The sequence below is a fragment of the Zonotrichia leucophrys genome, chromosome 4 (assembly GCF_028769735.1).
Source record: "Zonotrichia leucophrys gambelii isolate GWCS_2022_RI chromosome 4, RI_Zleu_2.0, whole genome shotgun sequence".
Lineage (NCBI taxonomy): Eukaryota > Metazoa > Chordata > Aves > Passeriformes > Passerellidae > Zonotrichia > Zonotrichia leucophrys.
In genome coordinates, this window is record NC_088173.1 from 51,258,511 (window position 1) to 51,275,819 (window position 17,309).

At 41.8% G+C, this 17,309-nt stretch overlaps 2 protein-coding genes and 1 non-coding gene across 7 annotated transcripts in view; 1 reads left to right on the forward strand and 2 right to left on the reverse strand.

The window, feature by feature from the left end:
* PRSS12 (serine protease 12) overlaps nt 1–3,401 on the forward strand; it is a 33,443-nt gene extending 30,042 nt beyond the window's left edge. The window contains exon 13 of the mRNA XM_064711657.1: nt 820–3,401. Coding sequence (XP_064567727.1) covers nt 820–1,127 — 308 coding nt within the window. The 3' untranslated portion in view covers nt 1,128–3,401. The remainder of the gene's footprint in view (nt 1–819) is intronic.
* A 2,561-nt stretch (nt 3,402–5,962) lies between these two features.
* Nucleotides 5,963–6,093, reverse strand: LOC135447543 (small nucleolar RNA SNORA24). Its single transcript, XR_010440194.1, has one exon. It is a non-coding gene; the product is annotated as a small nucleolar RNA SNORA24 (small nucleolar RNA).
* Nucleotides 6,094–8,362: 2,269 nt separating this feature from the next.
* The window catches only part of LOC135447013 (bifunctional heparan sulfate N-deacetylase/N-sulfotransferase 3), a 53,112-nt gene continuing 44,165 nt past the window's right edge, over nt 8,363–17,309 (reverse strand). For 2 of the 5 annotated variants that reach the window (XM_064711658.1, XM_064711659.1), the window contains exons 10-15: nt 15,374–15,548; nt 14,841–15,011; nt 13,688–13,797; nt 13,132–13,234; nt 11,811–11,921; nt 8,363–9,191 (exon numbers count right to left, since the gene is read on the reverse strand). In XM_064711658.1, coding sequence (XP_064567728.1) covers nt 8,925–9,191; nt 11,811–11,921; nt 13,132–13,234; nt 13,688–13,797; nt 14,841–15,011; nt 15,374–15,548 — 937 coding nt within the window. In that variant the 3' untranslated portion in view covers nt 8,363–8,924. Of the gene's footprint in view, nt 10,339–11,810; nt 11,922–13,131; nt 13,235–13,687; nt 13,798–14,840; nt 15,012–15,373; nt 15,549–17,309 lie in introns of all 5 variants that reach the window. The other 3 variants (XM_064711661.1, XM_064711662.1, XM_064711660.1) reach the window with 3 other exon arrangements.

Here is a 17,309-nt window from a genome sequence, read left to right on the forward strand (position 1 = left end):
TGCACAGATGTCAGGGTCACTGTACTACAATGAATGAGAGAGATGTGTAGGGTGGGGTTTTGCTTAAAACAATTGTTAATTCATTGCCTAGCTCTGTCTAGCCTTTTTACATAATTCACTCAAAGTCCTGCAATACTGTTAACTTAGGACATTATTTGAGGAAACATTAACCACTGCAGTAATTGGCTTCAATTTATAGTAAGAATTTACATCATTGCAGTACCTCAGCTGACATTTCACACTTACTATATGAATCATAATTGCTTCACAAGTGATAAGATTTTACTTAAAAAAAGGTAAAGCCAACAGTGGCTTTCATTTCCCATGCTTTCAACTGAAAGAGGTGCAAGATATGGAAAAAAAGTAGAAAGATCTACTTGGAAGCCACCAGAAGATGCAGCACCTGTTCAGGCTGAGCTACACTAGATTTGAACTGATGACACAGAAATAAAGAATTTCTACTGCTTTACTCTCAGCTGCTCAAGACTCCCCAAAATTGCTTCCACAGAGGTATTAAAGCGCATGCTCTTCTGTAGAAGACAAAGTGCTCAGAATAAACCAAACCCCATCCTTGGAAAAATCCAGAGAACACGTGAAGAAAAGCTACTTTTTGAAAAAAGCATCTACATTTTACATTTACAATATCTACCATATTTTAATATTATATGTAATGCAGAGATTTTTTTCAGTAGTCTTGCTTCCGGAAATTTTATGTAATGGCAAAGCAGCGTGAAGACTTGAGAGCAAAAATCGGATTAAATCACAACTATGTTTCCAAGACTGACCATTGTAACGAGACAATTTTTATCTCCTTTTTAGGACGGGCTTATTCAAGAACACTGCAACAGGCTGCCATCCCCTTACTGCCCAAGAGGGTGTGTGAGGAGCGCTACAAAAGGAGATTCACAGGAAGAATGCTCTGTGCTGGAAACGTGCAGGAACAGAAACGAGTGGACAGCTGTCAAGGAGACAGCGGTGGACCACTGATGTGTGAACGCCCAGGGGAAAGCTGGGTTGTGTACGGTGTGACCTCCTGGGGCTACGGCTGTGGGGTCAAAGATTCCCCAGGTGTCTACACAAAAGTTTCATCTTTCGTACCCTGGATTAAAAGTGTGACCAAACTATGAATGCCCATAATGAAAACCAAATTTTGAGGCAGGACAACTTGAACAGCACATGCAGTGCACAGCTGGGGCCCACAGTGGGTGGAAACAGACATTTGCCTGATTCATGTGTTTTTGTTTTCATTAAATCCAAGCTGTATACACTCAAGCCTTCCAGTTAGGGATTACTGTCCTTCCTGTTGCAGAAGTTTAAATATTGCATGAACAAGCTACTATGTATCTAAGGGGAAAAGTGATAGCCAGCTAGAGTTAATACTGGAGCAGGACAGCTGGAGACTTTGCCCACAAGACTGTTGCTCCAAGCTATTTATGCTCCAAGCTTCTCTACAATTAATTACAGATCTCAATTAATCTTCAGTCTAGTTAATTTAGTCTATTGTTCCTATGATTTTACACTCAGTCCGCTAAATCTGACTCATGTTTCAGTAGATTCTGAGACCATTCATAGCCTGATTCTTGATAAGTAATTCTGAGTATGTATTAAATGCAGGAAGGAAAATAATGGTCAATTATCACATTCCCAGTTAATTGGCTAAATGTCTTCACAGTTTAGTGTGCCTAAAGTACATTCCCAAGTAAAACAGGCAGTACAGTGACAGTTTCCCCACAACATCCTGCACAACTGCAAGAGCAACAACTTATTTACTTCACTTAGGTAGCATTTGTCCTATTTCTGAAATTCACAATTTGGAGTACATACAGCATTTTGAAGATTCACTCTTTCTATTTACCACTAGCTGTCAGTACAGTGTCAGACTAACAGACATCCCTATCCTTTCACGGCTGGGCTTTGCTCAAGCAGCGCCAAGAACCTCGGTCAATCCTACCGGACAAAGTTATGCATACAATGGAGTTGTTGAGCCAAAACTTGTCTGAAAAGGTCTATAAAGTCTTAAACTATCTTTTCTGTAAAGCAAGATTTAGATAATTCTCTCCTGCTTAGCTGCAACACTGGTTCAGACTGATTTCACAGGAAAGCTTAGTTTTCAGTGACTTCTAAAGCACTGACACATCTTAATTTCCTTTAATTACGTTTCCATATACTGTTCCCCATGCCATGAAATCCCTAGCAATTTATTAAAAAAACGCACTGATAACCAGCTTACTGTCCCATTGAGGAAGGGCCACCCCACCAAACCTAGAACACAGCAGGTAATCACCTTATTGAAACACTGAAAGGCATCAGTCTGGAAATCACCTGTGAACTGACTCACTGGGGAGGGAGCCACGACGCTACAATCCGCAGGTCAAAGACTGTGCCGAGTCCAAGTGTGCTCTATGCATCACAGTAACAACCATGCTCGTAAAAACTGAAAGCTGTGGGCCATGAAACACTCCAGTGTGACAAGTGTGGCAGATGAGTGTCACCACGTAGTGATTGTGCAAACTGCGACCACCAGTGACTGTTTCCCAGTTTCGTATTCCCCAAACTGGCTATGACTGTGTTGTGTGGTGTTTTGTGAAAAAGTGGGGTGCTTGCATTCATGCTTTAAGTGGGCAATTATTCATTTTTATATTGTTGTGTCTCTCTGGTGTTATAACAAATATCCAAGACTCACTTGCATATGAAGTGGCAATGACATTGCTGAAGCCCGTAAGATTGAACATTTAGCCCTTAATATCGCCAACCTCAAATTTAAGTTTTCAAGGGTCAGGACTAATTATTGTAACTGGTGCTAAACTAGTACATGAGGTGCTTTAATACATTTTAGTTCTCTGTAATTCCACACTATTTGAAATAGTGTAAAATATTTTAAAACATCATAAATCACTGTACTGTGACCACCTACTGTTAGACCAATGCAAAACACTGTGCCAGTCAACTTCAAAACCATTGCATTTTTACTTCTATATAGTCCTTAATTACAAGGGAAGTCAGTCTGTCAAAAGTATCTGCATGTAACATCCAAGTTTTGCTGTACAGGACCCATTGAGACTTGTGGTGAAGTAGGCTACATAGTGCAATATATACGTGTTATATACAGGGGACATAATCACCCTTTAATAGCTGCACCACGGAAACAGGATACTTTGTGTGTGTGGGGGAACTAAACCTGCACACCAAGCATAGTAAACATTTAGATTTAGTACAGTACTTCGTTATTTTTGCTTTTAATAGAATGCTTTGTTAGACTTTAAAATGTTGCACTGTTTCCATGCTGAGCATGTCTTCTCAGTTTCTAACATAAAATGAAATAGCCTCCATCTTATGCCATTCTCATTTTTGTTCAGTGAGCCTGATGGTGTACATGTATACAATAAAAACTGCCACACTGACTACAATTTCTGTATGTTAATTAATACCACAGATGTACAGGCAGCTGCTGCAGAACATCAGCTGGGTAAAACTCACATAAGCTGTACCTTATTAAGGGGACTCTTGAAATCATCTTCCTCAAAGAATATAAACCTAAAGGAGTTTGTCTCATTCCCAGTGCTTTAATTCCGACCAGTTACGTTGCCCTAAGTTCATCCTACAGTTTCTAAGTTGTCTAGTAACTGTGTTAAGGGTGGCACAAACCATGAAAACACTTGCATTTGCCTATTTAAGTTAAGCAATAAGTGCCCTTGCAGAGCAGATGTGCTGAGGTTATTACAGAGGTCCAGTGGTTTTGGAGATAAAGAGATTTCAGAGTACACACTCCTGATCGTTGGCCACCAGGCTTGGCAGGCACCACCTTGGAATGCAGAGCAGTAAGCTATGAGACAGGGCTGTTATAAGCAGAGTAACCACCCACCACCAGTTAAACATGTGTGCTATCACTTGTTACAGCGCCGCACAAGAAAACGCATTCATGTACTTCCACTTGAGCAGAAAAAGTACATGCTTTAAAAACCCCTGAGTTTCCTATGACAGCTCTAATCTGCCCACCAAACACAACCACCGAAAGTCATTTCCTCAGATCTAGTGCACGCTGTAATTAGAGCCCACAGTTCTGCTCCCTTCACTTCCAGCAGGAATGCTGACCTCAGCTGCCAAACACCCAGCAGCAAGTACACGGCATGCTGATCGTCTCAGCTCCGGCCTCACAGATTTTGTTTCCCAGTCCTTTCAAACCCTCCCTTTCCCTCCAACTTTCCAGTTCTAACTATTTGCAAAAAACACATTATTTGAAAGGTATTCCAACAAGACTGTCCCAGCACAGCTGGTGTTCACTAAGGCAGTACACTAAAGTATCTCATCTGAGTATGCAATGATGCACCATCTACTGGATCTCTATCCATTTTCTCAAGCATGGATCCCTCAGCAACTACAAAAATCAACTCTATTTATTGTTGTTTCTGCCCTGGAGCACCCACCTCTGATTCAAGCCGTACCACTTCTGGAGCAGTTCACAGACAATGCATCAGCCACCTGAAACCAGAGATTCTGCCCAAAAGGAACCCCAGAACTGGCAGATTTGGCATGTGTAAGTAATCCTGACAAACACGTGTAGGTCAAGTCTTAGTTTCCAGCAGTTTTTCAAAAAAGGAACCACACTTGCAGCCAGTCATATCTCTTTATTGACTTATTCATACATTCGAAGACTTTACATTCACACAGACACCAAAATTACAGCTGGACTTTCCACTTTCATTTTCCAGACTTCAAAAACTTACCCGCAGCTTCTGCAGCACAGGTACACTTGTTGAAACACTCTTCTAATACGGTGAGAGCAGAGGAGCCAGCCCTGAGGGTGCAGTACAGCCACTCCACTACCAAAACCAGCACTGTAATAGCTTAAGGCCCAGTGGCAGCCCAAAGAGAGGAGCAGCACACAATGAGATCCTAACTATCTGTCTGTATAGCAGTCAAAGCTAATTGTAGGCACAGTAAGCTGGGTTCCAGCCCCTCTTCATCAAGATGAGATGGATTGCAGAAGCTCTCATTAAAGCTCCAAATTTTAACTTCGTTTAAAAACTGACATAAAGACCTAGCCTAAAATTAGCTTTTACTAGCTCTGCCTGATAACCAGAAATATTACTGCTCCCAAAAGACATCGATTCCAGATGATTAAACATATCCACCCTACCACTGAAAATGAACAAGTTTAGACACAGCTACTCCTAGAACTCATATGTGGAATTTAGCCCCATCTTCTTTCAAGGAAGTTTTTCCCCTGTAAAAACAACTTTGAGGCAATTTAATATTGCTACTGGAAACACAAACAGCAATCATCACTAAACAGTAGGATGCTCTCCCAGAAGCTGAAAAGCTGCTCTGAAACAAAACTGTTGGCTTAAACTTCTTATCTCCCTTGTCCCCACAGCTGCAGATTTCTCTTAGTACTCACATGCTTACAAAAAAAGACACTCCTCTTGCCCAGGATATCCCTGAGAAATCTGTGCATTCAGATATTTCTAGTCTGGCAGGCAAAGTACTGGCAGTGTGTTTTTTATGCTAGGAATAGCAGATTATGTTTTTTAATGTCTCTACATCCAAACCAAATTCCTCCTGGTCACACTAATGCACTTGATTACACTTTTCTGTCCCAGAAACACATAAAAATGAAACATGCCTTAAAACAAAACACCATGATACCTAGATTTCGAAGCACAAGTCACAGTAATCGTTAAACATAAATTATTAAATCGGTATTATTCCTGCCCTAAATCTCACCTCTGAAGAGCTTATTAGACACAGCCAGACACATACTTTCTGGGAAGAGGATCTTTAACAACTACTTCTTCATGCTTTCAGCTTCTGTGCTCCTGCGGAATTAAAAAAGAATAAAAAAAAATTAAGAACTGGGCTGTAATACTTTACTAAAAGGAAAAAAGGGAGAGAAACCTGAAAAACCAATCAACAAGAAAACACCCAAAAAAAGAGGGAGATGGCTAACCCCATAGCAGAATCGGCTTGTTGCTTGCCACAGTCAACGACTCATACCCACAAGAGGGTAAAAGTTATGCCAATTAGCAAGGCTCTGCTCTTCCATGTCTAGGAAGGGAGTCGGCCACAGACGGCAGCTCCCATGGATTCATGGATCTCTGCTCCCCTCACCACCTCCCTCGTCGCCACGTGGCGGCCGCCATTTTCCCTTCCTCATGTGGGCCCAGGCCCCGGCCCCGCGCGGTCGGCTCCTACCCGTCCTCCTTGTTACGCAGCCCACGCCTTCATGGAGCCTACCTTCTGTCTGTCACGCTCCTCTGCTCTGCCGCCGTGGAGAAGGCACCCGATCCGCCGCCGTCACTGCCACTTCACCCTTCCGCTTCGCGTGGCCGCTCCCCTCAGCGCCAACGGCCGCCCCGCGCGCCCCCCTCAGCGCCAACGGCCGCGTCGCGCGCCCCCCTCAGCAGCAACGGCCGCTCCGCGCGCCTCCCTCAGCAGCAACGGCCGCGCCGCGTGCCCCCCTCAGCAGCAACGGCCGCGTCGCGTGCCCCCCTCAGCAGCAACGGCCGCGTCGCGCGCCCCCCTCAGCGCCAACGGCCGCGCCGCGCGCCTCCCTCAGCAGCAACGGCCGCCCCGCGCGCCCCCCTCAGCAGCAACGGCCGCCCCGCGCGCCCGCCCACGCGGAGCCCGATCAGCACGCGACCCATCCTCACGCGCCGGCGACGGGAACTGGCCGCTTTCGGGACCCCGGGCTGGGGGCGGGGCTTACGGCGATGGGCGAGGCCACGGAGCGCACGCGCATTGGCTCGGCCGGAGGGGAAGGCGCGGAGGGAAATGGGATCGATCCTCTCGCCTTTTGATTCCCGCTCCTTCCCGAATATACCGAGCCGCATCCCCGTGGGGGAAGGGGTTAAGGCATTCTCCAAAAGCAAACAGAGACCTTCAGCTGGTTTGAGACAGCGATGCGGCTTGGTCTGTGTAGATACACGTGCGTGTATGCTTGGTCCAGTCACCAGGTGGCCTTAAATGTTACAATAACGCTGCTCGGTACTTGAAAACCATGGACTAATAGAAAAATCAGAGGTCGTGAAAGATGTGCTAGAAAAATGAAGTCATCCCTCTAGGTGAACACAGATTACTTTTCCAGTCTATGTAAAGCAACTGCACGCTGGCCAAATGTCCACACCTCAATTTGGAGTTACAACAAGATAGAACAGAATATTCCACTTGGGAGCCACCTAACAAGGATCATTACTCCAAATGCCAAACACCTCAGGGCCGACCAAAAGTTAAAGCCTACTGTTAAAGGCATTTTCCAAATGATTTTTAAACACTGACAAGGCCTGGAGCATCAACTACCGCTCCAGGGAGCCTGTTCCAGTGTGAACACCTTCTCATAAAGAAATACTTCCTAATGTGAAATCTAAACCTCCCCTAATTACTGTAACTTTCACACCACAGCAGCTTATTGAACTATTACTAGTCATCCTCAGTCCAAGGAAGATGATCACCTTTACTTGATCTGAATTCCTCCTCCTCCACTCAGGTTTCCCTGGCCCTTGGTTTCACCTTGATCACTTCCCTGCTCCTGGGATTTGCCATTTGCTGACTGTTGTGCTTTCTCCATCCATGTCAAACGGAGAGACCAAAAAAAACAAAAGAAAAAAAAAATCTTTTGCCTTTGAGCTCTAGGAATTGGTGGGCTGGAAGAACTGAAAAGAAATATTATATGAAAGTATATAAAGACAGAGGCCAAAAAGCTATAATTATTTGTAGCAAGGATCTTTCCCCTTTTCTTATTACTACTTTACTGGTTTTATAAGACCTCACAGAGATGGGTATTATACACAAAGCTTAGAACTTCCTAATTTTAAGTTGCATCATTTCTCTGTAACGAATGCAATACTTTGTTAATGCAGGTTTCGTATCTCCCACACTCCCCTAAGCAGATTTTACCCAGCTAGATAAGTACAATTTTGTGTTCTGTTCTGAATTTGTTGATAACAGTGAATTTTCCTTTGGACATTCATACCATCTTCTAAGTTTCTCCAAAGAAAGCTTTTCTCATGTCTGTGTAGGCTGATGCATTGGCACAACTATTGAATCCCCAAGGCAAATGATTTGAATACATTTTCCTTGTTATCTTAAAAAAAGCAAACTCTGGAGATGTTTCTCCAGCGCATTAGCAAGTGCTGGCACAAGAAATAAAAAGTAAGCAGGAAGCAAAGGCAGTAAAACAAGCAGCTGCATAAAGCAGCAATATTCACTCACAGCAAGAGTAAGCAGTACTTTTCATTTCTGAAAACATCTCATGCTGCTCCTGTGCTGCTGGACCGTGTTAGAGCTCAGCATCAAGCTGCAATGGCTGCTAACCAGCCTGGAAGAGGACAACTTTGTGAACATGAAAGTCACTTCCACACAGCACTACATTTTCTTATCAGAGTTTATTGTTGCACTTCAAATACCATGCCACTATCAGAATAATATCTATTTTTTATTTAAAAAAAAAACTCTGAGAAACATGTTTCCAGCAATTTTCATTCAATGTGAATGACAAGAGTATTACATCTATAAACATTGAAATATCTATTTAATTTCTTCCTGAGGAAGTTTCACATTTTTAAGCAATGAAAAAGGATATTCTGTACAAGATAGTCTGCAAATCATCCAAACTCATTCTTTCTGCACAAGTAGAACTGGGAAAATGTCACAGTATTCTCAGGAATGTTAGCTCAAATAATTAGGTGATTTCTGATCAGGCTCTGTGTTTACACCCCCAAATGGTCAATATCTGCTCAGAACCAAACATCAGTTTTTAATGGCACCGATACCCACATAAAGCAAATTTCAGAATCATGTTTATGAAAATGAAGATGAAACTCACAAAATCAAGCAGTTGTTAAAGAAATCATCGCTTGTGCAGTTACCTTCTGGGGGAACAGGAACCCCGGCTGTGTTTCCAGCCACAAGGAAACATCTGACTTGGACTAGCAAACAAATTTGTTGTAACAAAACTGCTTTTTTAAGAGAATTAATACTGATGGTGTACTTCTGGGAATCAAACACTGATTGCAGGTAAGCAGTGAACAGAAGAGGTTACACTTTGTCAAAACTTGTGTGGTGTGAGCAGGTTGCTCCCCTGTGCTCGGGTGCATCCCCTGACACACACCCAGCTGCTGGCTGCATGCTGTGCTCAGCCTCCTCCTCCTCCTCCACCAAGCTGGCTGCATGTTACACGTGCTTTTTAAAGGCTCCTGTTAAATGGAAGAACACATTTCAACAGAACAATTCTGGAATTAAAACCCCCCATGGCTTCATACCATCCTTTTACAACCAACTAATAATCCAGCCAAGGCCGAGGCCGTGCATGTGGAGGATTTATTGTGCCAGTACCTCATGGTGACCACAGATGGGCTGTACAATTCCCCAGGGGACAATGTGACCAATGACACCACCCTGTCCTTGACTGCCCACTCATGCTCACCCTGTCAGGGCCTTGCTTTCCCAGGGCAAGAAGACAGAGAGGGAATTCTTTAAAACAAAGAATGAACTAGGAATGATGCTGAAGGCCATTCCTCCTCCTGCATGTAGGAGGCACTCAGTCTGTGTTCTCACCCTGAAAACACCAGGCTCTTGACAGTGCCCAAGGTTTGTCCCATTTTCCTCGATTTTATAACACTGTTTCATTGAAGAACATGGAGAACTGAGGCAGCAATGCACAAAAGGAGCTTTGTGCAATCCCTGCATTTCTAAAACATTTGAGTGATGTTACAGCAGGTTGTATCAAGAGTAAAATCAATCATGACAGGATGAAAACCCCAGGTATTTTCTCCAGTTATTCAACAAATCTATGTGGATGCTTGCAGGATGCATGAGCAGTCCATAGCATGCAGAGCTTTTGCTTTTACAGATGTTCAGAATCCAGAATGTTTCTTTTATCAAAGAAGAAGTACTTTAAGTCAAGTCAGCTTTTGAGACAAATCCATATGACTGAATATTTAAAGTGAAATGAAATTCTCATTCTAATAAATAATAGAAATGTTCATCTTAAAAAATGTCTACTCTAGTAGGTCCTCATCCTTAATCATGCATATTCCCTTAGCAAAAATGTGCTGTGTAAAGAATATTGTTATATACAGCAAATCTGAATCTGTCTAGGTTTTTTTCTTTACAGGCCTATCAAAACCACGTATTACATAGACAAAAATCAATAAATAATAAAGATTACCAGTTAGAGGTACAGTAAGGATCTCAACATCTGTTTTCTATTTAGGGAATACCAGACTGGCTTCCATTCCATTACCTTGAAAGTTAAATTGCATGATTACATAAATGTCGTAAAACAGCACTGAGACATAGGAAGTTTTTCCACCATCTGATGCACATTTTTAAATATTCACCCTGAAACAAATGATTAAAACATTACAGAGCTCCTGTATAAAGCCTTGCATTTTAGTACTGGGGTTCTTTTTGTTTTCACTAACCCTTCATGCCTTTAGAAACACTCAGAGCCAAAATTCTGTGAGCAGCATTAAGGCCACACTTAGCTTAAATTTCCAATTATCTTTCTCAACTGCTAAGCACTATTGATTAGACTTTATCTCACATCTAAACTGATGCATTGAGAGATGTGTTGTTGAGACCTATCACAAATATCTGCCTGCAAGGGTAGACATTTGTCTTTTCCCATGATTTGAGTGTAGTTTTTTTACCATGACTACACACGGTGTTTATTTTTGTCCCCTCTAAAGCTTATTCCTAATATTTAATAACAAACATGTTTAATGTATCTGGGAACAGAACTGGTATTTTCATCTGGAAGTCTGGTAATTTTTGCAGCTGATGTCATCTAAAGGTAGCAGAAAGATGCTACAATTTTTATGAGGTTGAGGGGGGAAAAGCATAGTTTAAGCTTACAAATAAATTAAAGAAAAAATAGTGGTGCAAATTAAGGCAATTAAAGTAAGGATCTGTTGCTGCTTTTTATAAGTTTTGAATTCATTTCAGTGACTCAGAGCCCAGAGTGCAATGCTTGGACCTGGCTGCTCACAGAACCAGGGGTGAAAGCCTCTTCCTTGCACTGCTCCAGTTTGGGTCACAACTGTTGAAGTCTAACACTGCAATGTGTGTGCTTCACATTGCAATCCAAGTTCTGCTCAGATAATTCACATCTTGGTCAGTACAAAATCAGACATTTGAACAAAGGGCCCTTCCTGCACTGTGAGGGTTTGCTGTTAACAGATATCATCTGGTTTTGGCTTCTTTGTAGTTTTCTTTCTACACCTGTGGATTGCAGATGTTGCAGGGTGCATTTGTTGCCATGCACAGCTCAATGACAGGTGGTAACTGTACTGCTCCCCAGTGTCTGCACACACTTTGGGCATTAGCAAGCTGATTCCCAAGGCAGAAGTACTCTGGGCAGTTTGTGCTACATTTCATTATCTTATCCTATGCAACACAATAATCAAATCCTAAGAAAAACTGCCAGTGGTCCAACAAAGGGCTACAAAACCTACATGAGACACAATACTTTAAAACTGATGTATAAAAATGTGAATATTTACTGTGAAATCACACAGGTCATGTATCTCTGATGTTTATACCAGCTGTAAGTAACTCCCACATATGTGCACAGTAGTCCACAAGTCCACAGGCCCAGAAATGTTTATGAGAAAGATTTGGCCCACCAGAGCTCTAAGGAACACATGTATTTTTACAATCCACATGCCAGCATATGGAAATAATTTCTATCCTTTACACTTTTTTGAAGAGGTATATCTTACAAGACCTTCTGGTAGCCACTAGAAAGTTCAGGTGTGACAGCTGAAGTGTGGAAGGAGATTTCAAAAAGCTCTTTTCCAATGCTATCTCACTTTCTGTAGTTCCTGTCTCAGCCACGATGGCAGGGGCTGTCCCAGTCTGTGGAGGAGTTTTGACAGTTCCACATTGTGATCTCTGTAGTAGCTCGACAGAAAGGCCCTGCACTGAGGGATACAAAAGGAGAGGTTTTATTTAATAAAACACTGTACTGCAGTTGCTGTGAGTTTGAGGTTCCAAAGCTGGTTCGACCTGTGTGAAAACTCTACTTCCTTTAAAGCAATTTATATTGTTTTGTGCTATCTACTGCATGCAAGGAGCTGAACTCTGAAAGGTCATTTCAAGGGAAACAAAGGTTGTTCAAAATGAACACCCAAGTCAAAGCAGAACTGAATTCTACTCTTAGTCTTGTACATTTGGAGATGGAATATTTACATTACAGTGTGATTGAAATAACAGCTACTAAAATATCTATGTATGTAGACTTGTATCACTTAGCAACCTCCATTCTGAGAATCATTTAGAGTTGAAAAAGACAAGAGTTTGCACAAACACAGTCTTGTCTTACCTCTGACCAAAATCCTTTTCACCCAATGGTTTTGTATCTGTATGACTCTACTGATGTGAAGTTATTTATAGTCTAAATACTGTGAGGAAAAAGTCCTGGGTACATTAATTCTTGCTGCTGGTCAAACTACAGGTTTTATCTGCATTTTAGCCAGGTCAAATGAAATGGCAATGCAAGACAGAATCAACATGGAAATTAGAGCTAGAATGGGAGACTGAACTGCCCTTGGGTACAGACTGCAGCATTTCATCTGACTGAAATTTCCCCATTTGAGCATTTGTCTGGGGACAATTTTTAAAAATTTTTAAAATTTTAATTTTAAAAATTAATTAATTAATAAATTAATTTTAATTTTTAAAATTCATAGAAACAGAACTCAACCTCTCTTAAAACTGGATTAAAGGAGAGCCTGCATTCTATGTCACAGTCTAACTAGGCTCATAGACAAGGGATCACACAAATATATCTATCTGATGATAGAAACTTGCACTGTGAAACTTCTGCTGCTTAAGTCCATAAGGTAAAAGGGACAGGACTTCAGGAGCAGCACATTTAGTTTTCTAAGGGGTGCCAAGTTTTAGAATTTGTGGGGGGTTTTTGTTGCTGTTGTTTTTTAATGACTTCATCTTCATCTCTGAAATAAAGAACTGAACGTCTAGGCAGCTCACAGCCATCTAAAACATTTCCTTTGTCAGGAAAGGTAGCCAAACAAGTAACTCCTACTTAATTTTGTCTTTTCTCCCTTCTCATGATTTTGCTTGTGTCATGTCCCGAATTCCTGTACAATGCCAATGACCAGCATGCTTTACCTCAGAATCCATAGGAGGGTATTTTCTGCCTTTGCTCTTTCCAAGACACTTGGTTTTTCCTTCTTCCAAGAGCTGACACCAGAATCCTTTATGAGAATCGAACCTGAAACAAACATTGTGCACTGTAAAATTTGTGTATAATCAAATCTAGGAGTCAGAATCCAAAAGAGTGAATGCTACATTCCTGACTGATATAACAATCTGTTTTTCAGCTTATGCCAAAAATAAAGAGAAATTATTCTGTTTGCTTTCTGTTTCTGCATATCAGCATTTCATGCTCCACTTATGGAAGTAAAATTCATTTTGATCCATGGCAAAATTCATATGCAATTCTCACAAAGCAGCACTTTGTCTGTGCTGCTCTACTTCCGTAACAGCCAAGCGGCTCAGTGAATGATGCACAGAAAATGTAACCCCAAACTGTGTTCTGAACAATCCACCCTGCTGATAGCTCAAGGAACTGTGAAGGGCTTTGTTCTGCAGTGAGCTGACTTACAGGCTAGCTGGTATTTTAGGAATGTAGAAACATGTGAATATGATGAACTGATTAACTCACGTTAGGGCTTCAGAGTAATTATAATGAGGAGAGACTCCCAGAAACTTCTGTACTTCATCCATTACAGTAGATGGGTCAGTTCTCAGCTGCTGTCCATCAATAATCAGCAACTACAACAGACAAAATAAATGGAGACTCAAATTGAAATTCATTATTTCAGGCTTGCAACTGCAACTTCCACCTCTGTAAAGCTCCACCATTTGAAGAGTACTGCCCCAGGGAACAATAATGGGCTCAGTCTTAATTGTCATCATCATTAATGATCTGGAAGCAGGGTAAATAGCATTTTAATTAAATCTGAAATGATACTGCATTGGAAGCTGTTGTGACAACAGAGAAATAGCAGTGAAGGATCTAGAAAGATAAGAAATACTGTCAGGAAAGTGAGAGAGACTGGCCCAGCAAAGAAAAAATTATATTAATGGCTACTACTTTTCCAGATAAAACATAAGGCCATCAGGGCTGATTCTTCACTATTGCTGTGGGACATAAATCTGGCAAAAATCTGCATGACAATGCAAATTATTCAATATTCATGGGTTACTTGTGGAGAAAAGCTAATGAAAACATAATGAGGAGAATTTCATTCAAGAATCAGGATATTACAGCATTGTGTATCTCACGAAGAGATATACAAGGCTGGCTGAAAAGAGAGTATGTGGGGAAAAACAGCAGCTAGAGTCATCAGAGCTTCCTTGGCACACTCTGGGGAAACAGAAGGTGCAGACTCCAGCCAACTTGTCTCAGCTACAAGAGCCCTGGATAAACAGAAGGTTGGGATTGCAGCCAACCTCCCTCTAGCTGTTGGGTGGGGAGCAGTGCCAGACACGCTGCCAATGTCACAAAATTCCATTCCAGAAATAAATCCCCAAGGAGATAGCAATCATGTGATAGTGTCTGCCTGGTCTGCTGTTATCACATGACACTCGGGGCTTAGGATGTGCATCTTTTGAAGCCTGACCTTACACGGGGCCAGAAGGAGGGTAATGATTTGTAGGATTATCCCCAACATCAGCAGTCAGCAGGCAAGACTTTTACAAAGGTAGAAGTGTGTATATATATATATATATATATATATACACACACACATACATATACATATATATATAGAGAGAGAGAGAGAAAGGATGAGGATGTCAAGAGTCTTGTTCACCTGGTAAGGTGGGAAGTAAGTGAGCCATCTCTCAATGTGGGTAGCATACCATCCAGGTGCCAGGCATCTCTTCTGCAGAGCTCTGAGCTCAGAGGGGGCTCGAGGGCCAGCTGTGATCACCTGATAGAAGCTGAATTTCAGAGCTGCAGGATCTTCATGGGATCGCTGATGCTGGAAAACAAGTGACATTGCTGCAACTTTACAGACCACAAAAGCTGGGGAAACAAGGCAAAACTCATTGCTCTTACTGACAAAAATTTTTTAGCCTATCCTGTATTTTGAGCATTAACTATATAACTGTGTCTATATAATTAGTTTTGTATGTGCTGATTGCATTAATTAATTAAGTAATCATTTTTACATGCTTGCATCATAGATAACTTGAAGAAGTGGTTACTGGTTTAACCCTTAAAATATGGCAGCTATCTCAGCCCATGGGTGATCACAGATGGTCAGTGAGTACAGGGATATATCTGAGAGGATTCAGGGTGGATGCTGGCCTGCAGCCTGCCCACGTTCTCCCAAGGGCTCACCTGGTACCAGGAGTAAGCGCGGTCCGACGGGTCAATGAGGATGGTGATGATCTTGGCCTTGGGGATGAGGGAAGCAGCTCTCCTGGGAGCTTCCTCAGAATGGAAATAGTTGGCACTTTTCTCAAAGAGGAAGTCAGTGGTGACATTAGAAGGAGTTGGAAAGAAATCCATGTACCTGGGAAAGCAATATCGTCCTCAGAATTACTTAAAAGTCACACAAAGGCTGATAAATCTGTTAAGCATGCTTTATTCTATATTCAATTAAAATAAAAGCCTAAATGAAAAAAAAAAAAAAAGAAAGCAAACCAAAGCTTACATTGTATCTTTCATCATATTTTACTCAGTACTAGTTTCCTCTCACTAAATGTAACTAGACATTACAGCTATTTTTTAACTGGATAAAAATGTTACAGTATTTATGTATTTAAAATTCACGAGTTCTCACTATTCAGTCAGAAGAAACTGCTGAAGTCTAAAGTATAAATTGAGTTTTCCAAATTTGGCCTTTTGCTGACACCAACTGAACTGAAATACTGTAAGAAAAAGCTACTTAGTATCAATCAGATGCTTTCACTGAGAAGAGGCTGTTTATATGGGAAGATGATGCACTGAAACAATCCCCCACAGCTTCATCAGGTAAAAGTTTCTGAGCAGTGACAGAATTCATGTATTTTTCTGTGAGTCACATTTTGGGGGAAATTTGGGTTGTAGTTGTTTTAGGGCTTTTTGTGAGTTTTCCTCATCTGTTATGAAGCTGTAGTTAAATTCCTGCAATTGCTTTGTCATCTAAGGACTTCTCTATCCCTGGCCCTCAGATCACTTCTTGTTATTGTTGGGGAAAACAATAAATAAAAAATTTTGGCCCTCTTGACTTTTCAGTTAACCTGTACGGAGAAAATAAATGTTTAAATGTTTAAATGTCTAAAGTTTAAATGTTATTTAAACAGCCTCTTCTGAAGACCATGCTCAAGGACAGATTTCCTCCAGTGCTTAGACTTTGCTCTGTTAATACAGATGAGCTACTTCCAACACAAATGATGGGCTCTTGTTGGCTTTGAAATTGTAACCACTGAAGTCAATGGACTTTTATTTCCCAGAAGTGTTAGGGCTGATTTGATGAGAATGATGAAGCCAAGAAGGCTTTAGGGAAACTTGTCCAAGAAACCTGTAACAAAGCTTACATAAAGAAATGCAGGATGGTTTAGACTTCTTAGAAGTCTAGACATAGGAATTTAGACTTCTTAGAACTCCTTAGAAGTTTTTTAAGAACTTCTTAGAAGTTTAGACTACTGCATTTAAATGACAGCAAGAAGTTATCAGTTAGTTCTTATCTTACTATTCTGCCATGTCTGTTGGAAGCCTGCAATTTACACCTACCCAGCTTTCAAAAGGGCAATGCTGAGGTTCTGAGGGCTAAAACAATCCTCTTTTGCTTCTGTAGCTGGCCCTGCTCTAAATCCAGCCCTGGACAAAGACTAAGAGGCAGCTCAGGGACAAAGCCCTATCTCCACAACTAAACCAAACTGAACTGATTGCTATTTGTGATTCTTGCAGGAATCCCAGCTAATTAATGGACTAATGAGGAGAACCCTTGTATCTAATTACAAAGAAGCTCATTACAAGCTATCATTGAAGCACACTATCAGACTAGGTGGTCTGAGAGGTCTGCCTGGCAGTCAGAATGCAAATCTAACAATTAGGCAACTACACCAAGAGGGAGTTCTGAGGATCTGAGACTTGGCAGGGGTGGTGGGGCACAGAGTGGGTGCTGTGGTGAGAACCTGCCCAAGGGCTGTGCCTGGTTTAGTCAGCTGCCCACTGTGAGCTTTACTCACAGTGCCATGTTAGGGTGAAGGTAATCTGACGTGTGTGTGGCAGCCACATTGCACCTGCACCTTAGGGAAGAGGGTAAGGCAGGAGGACAGGGAGAAGCAGC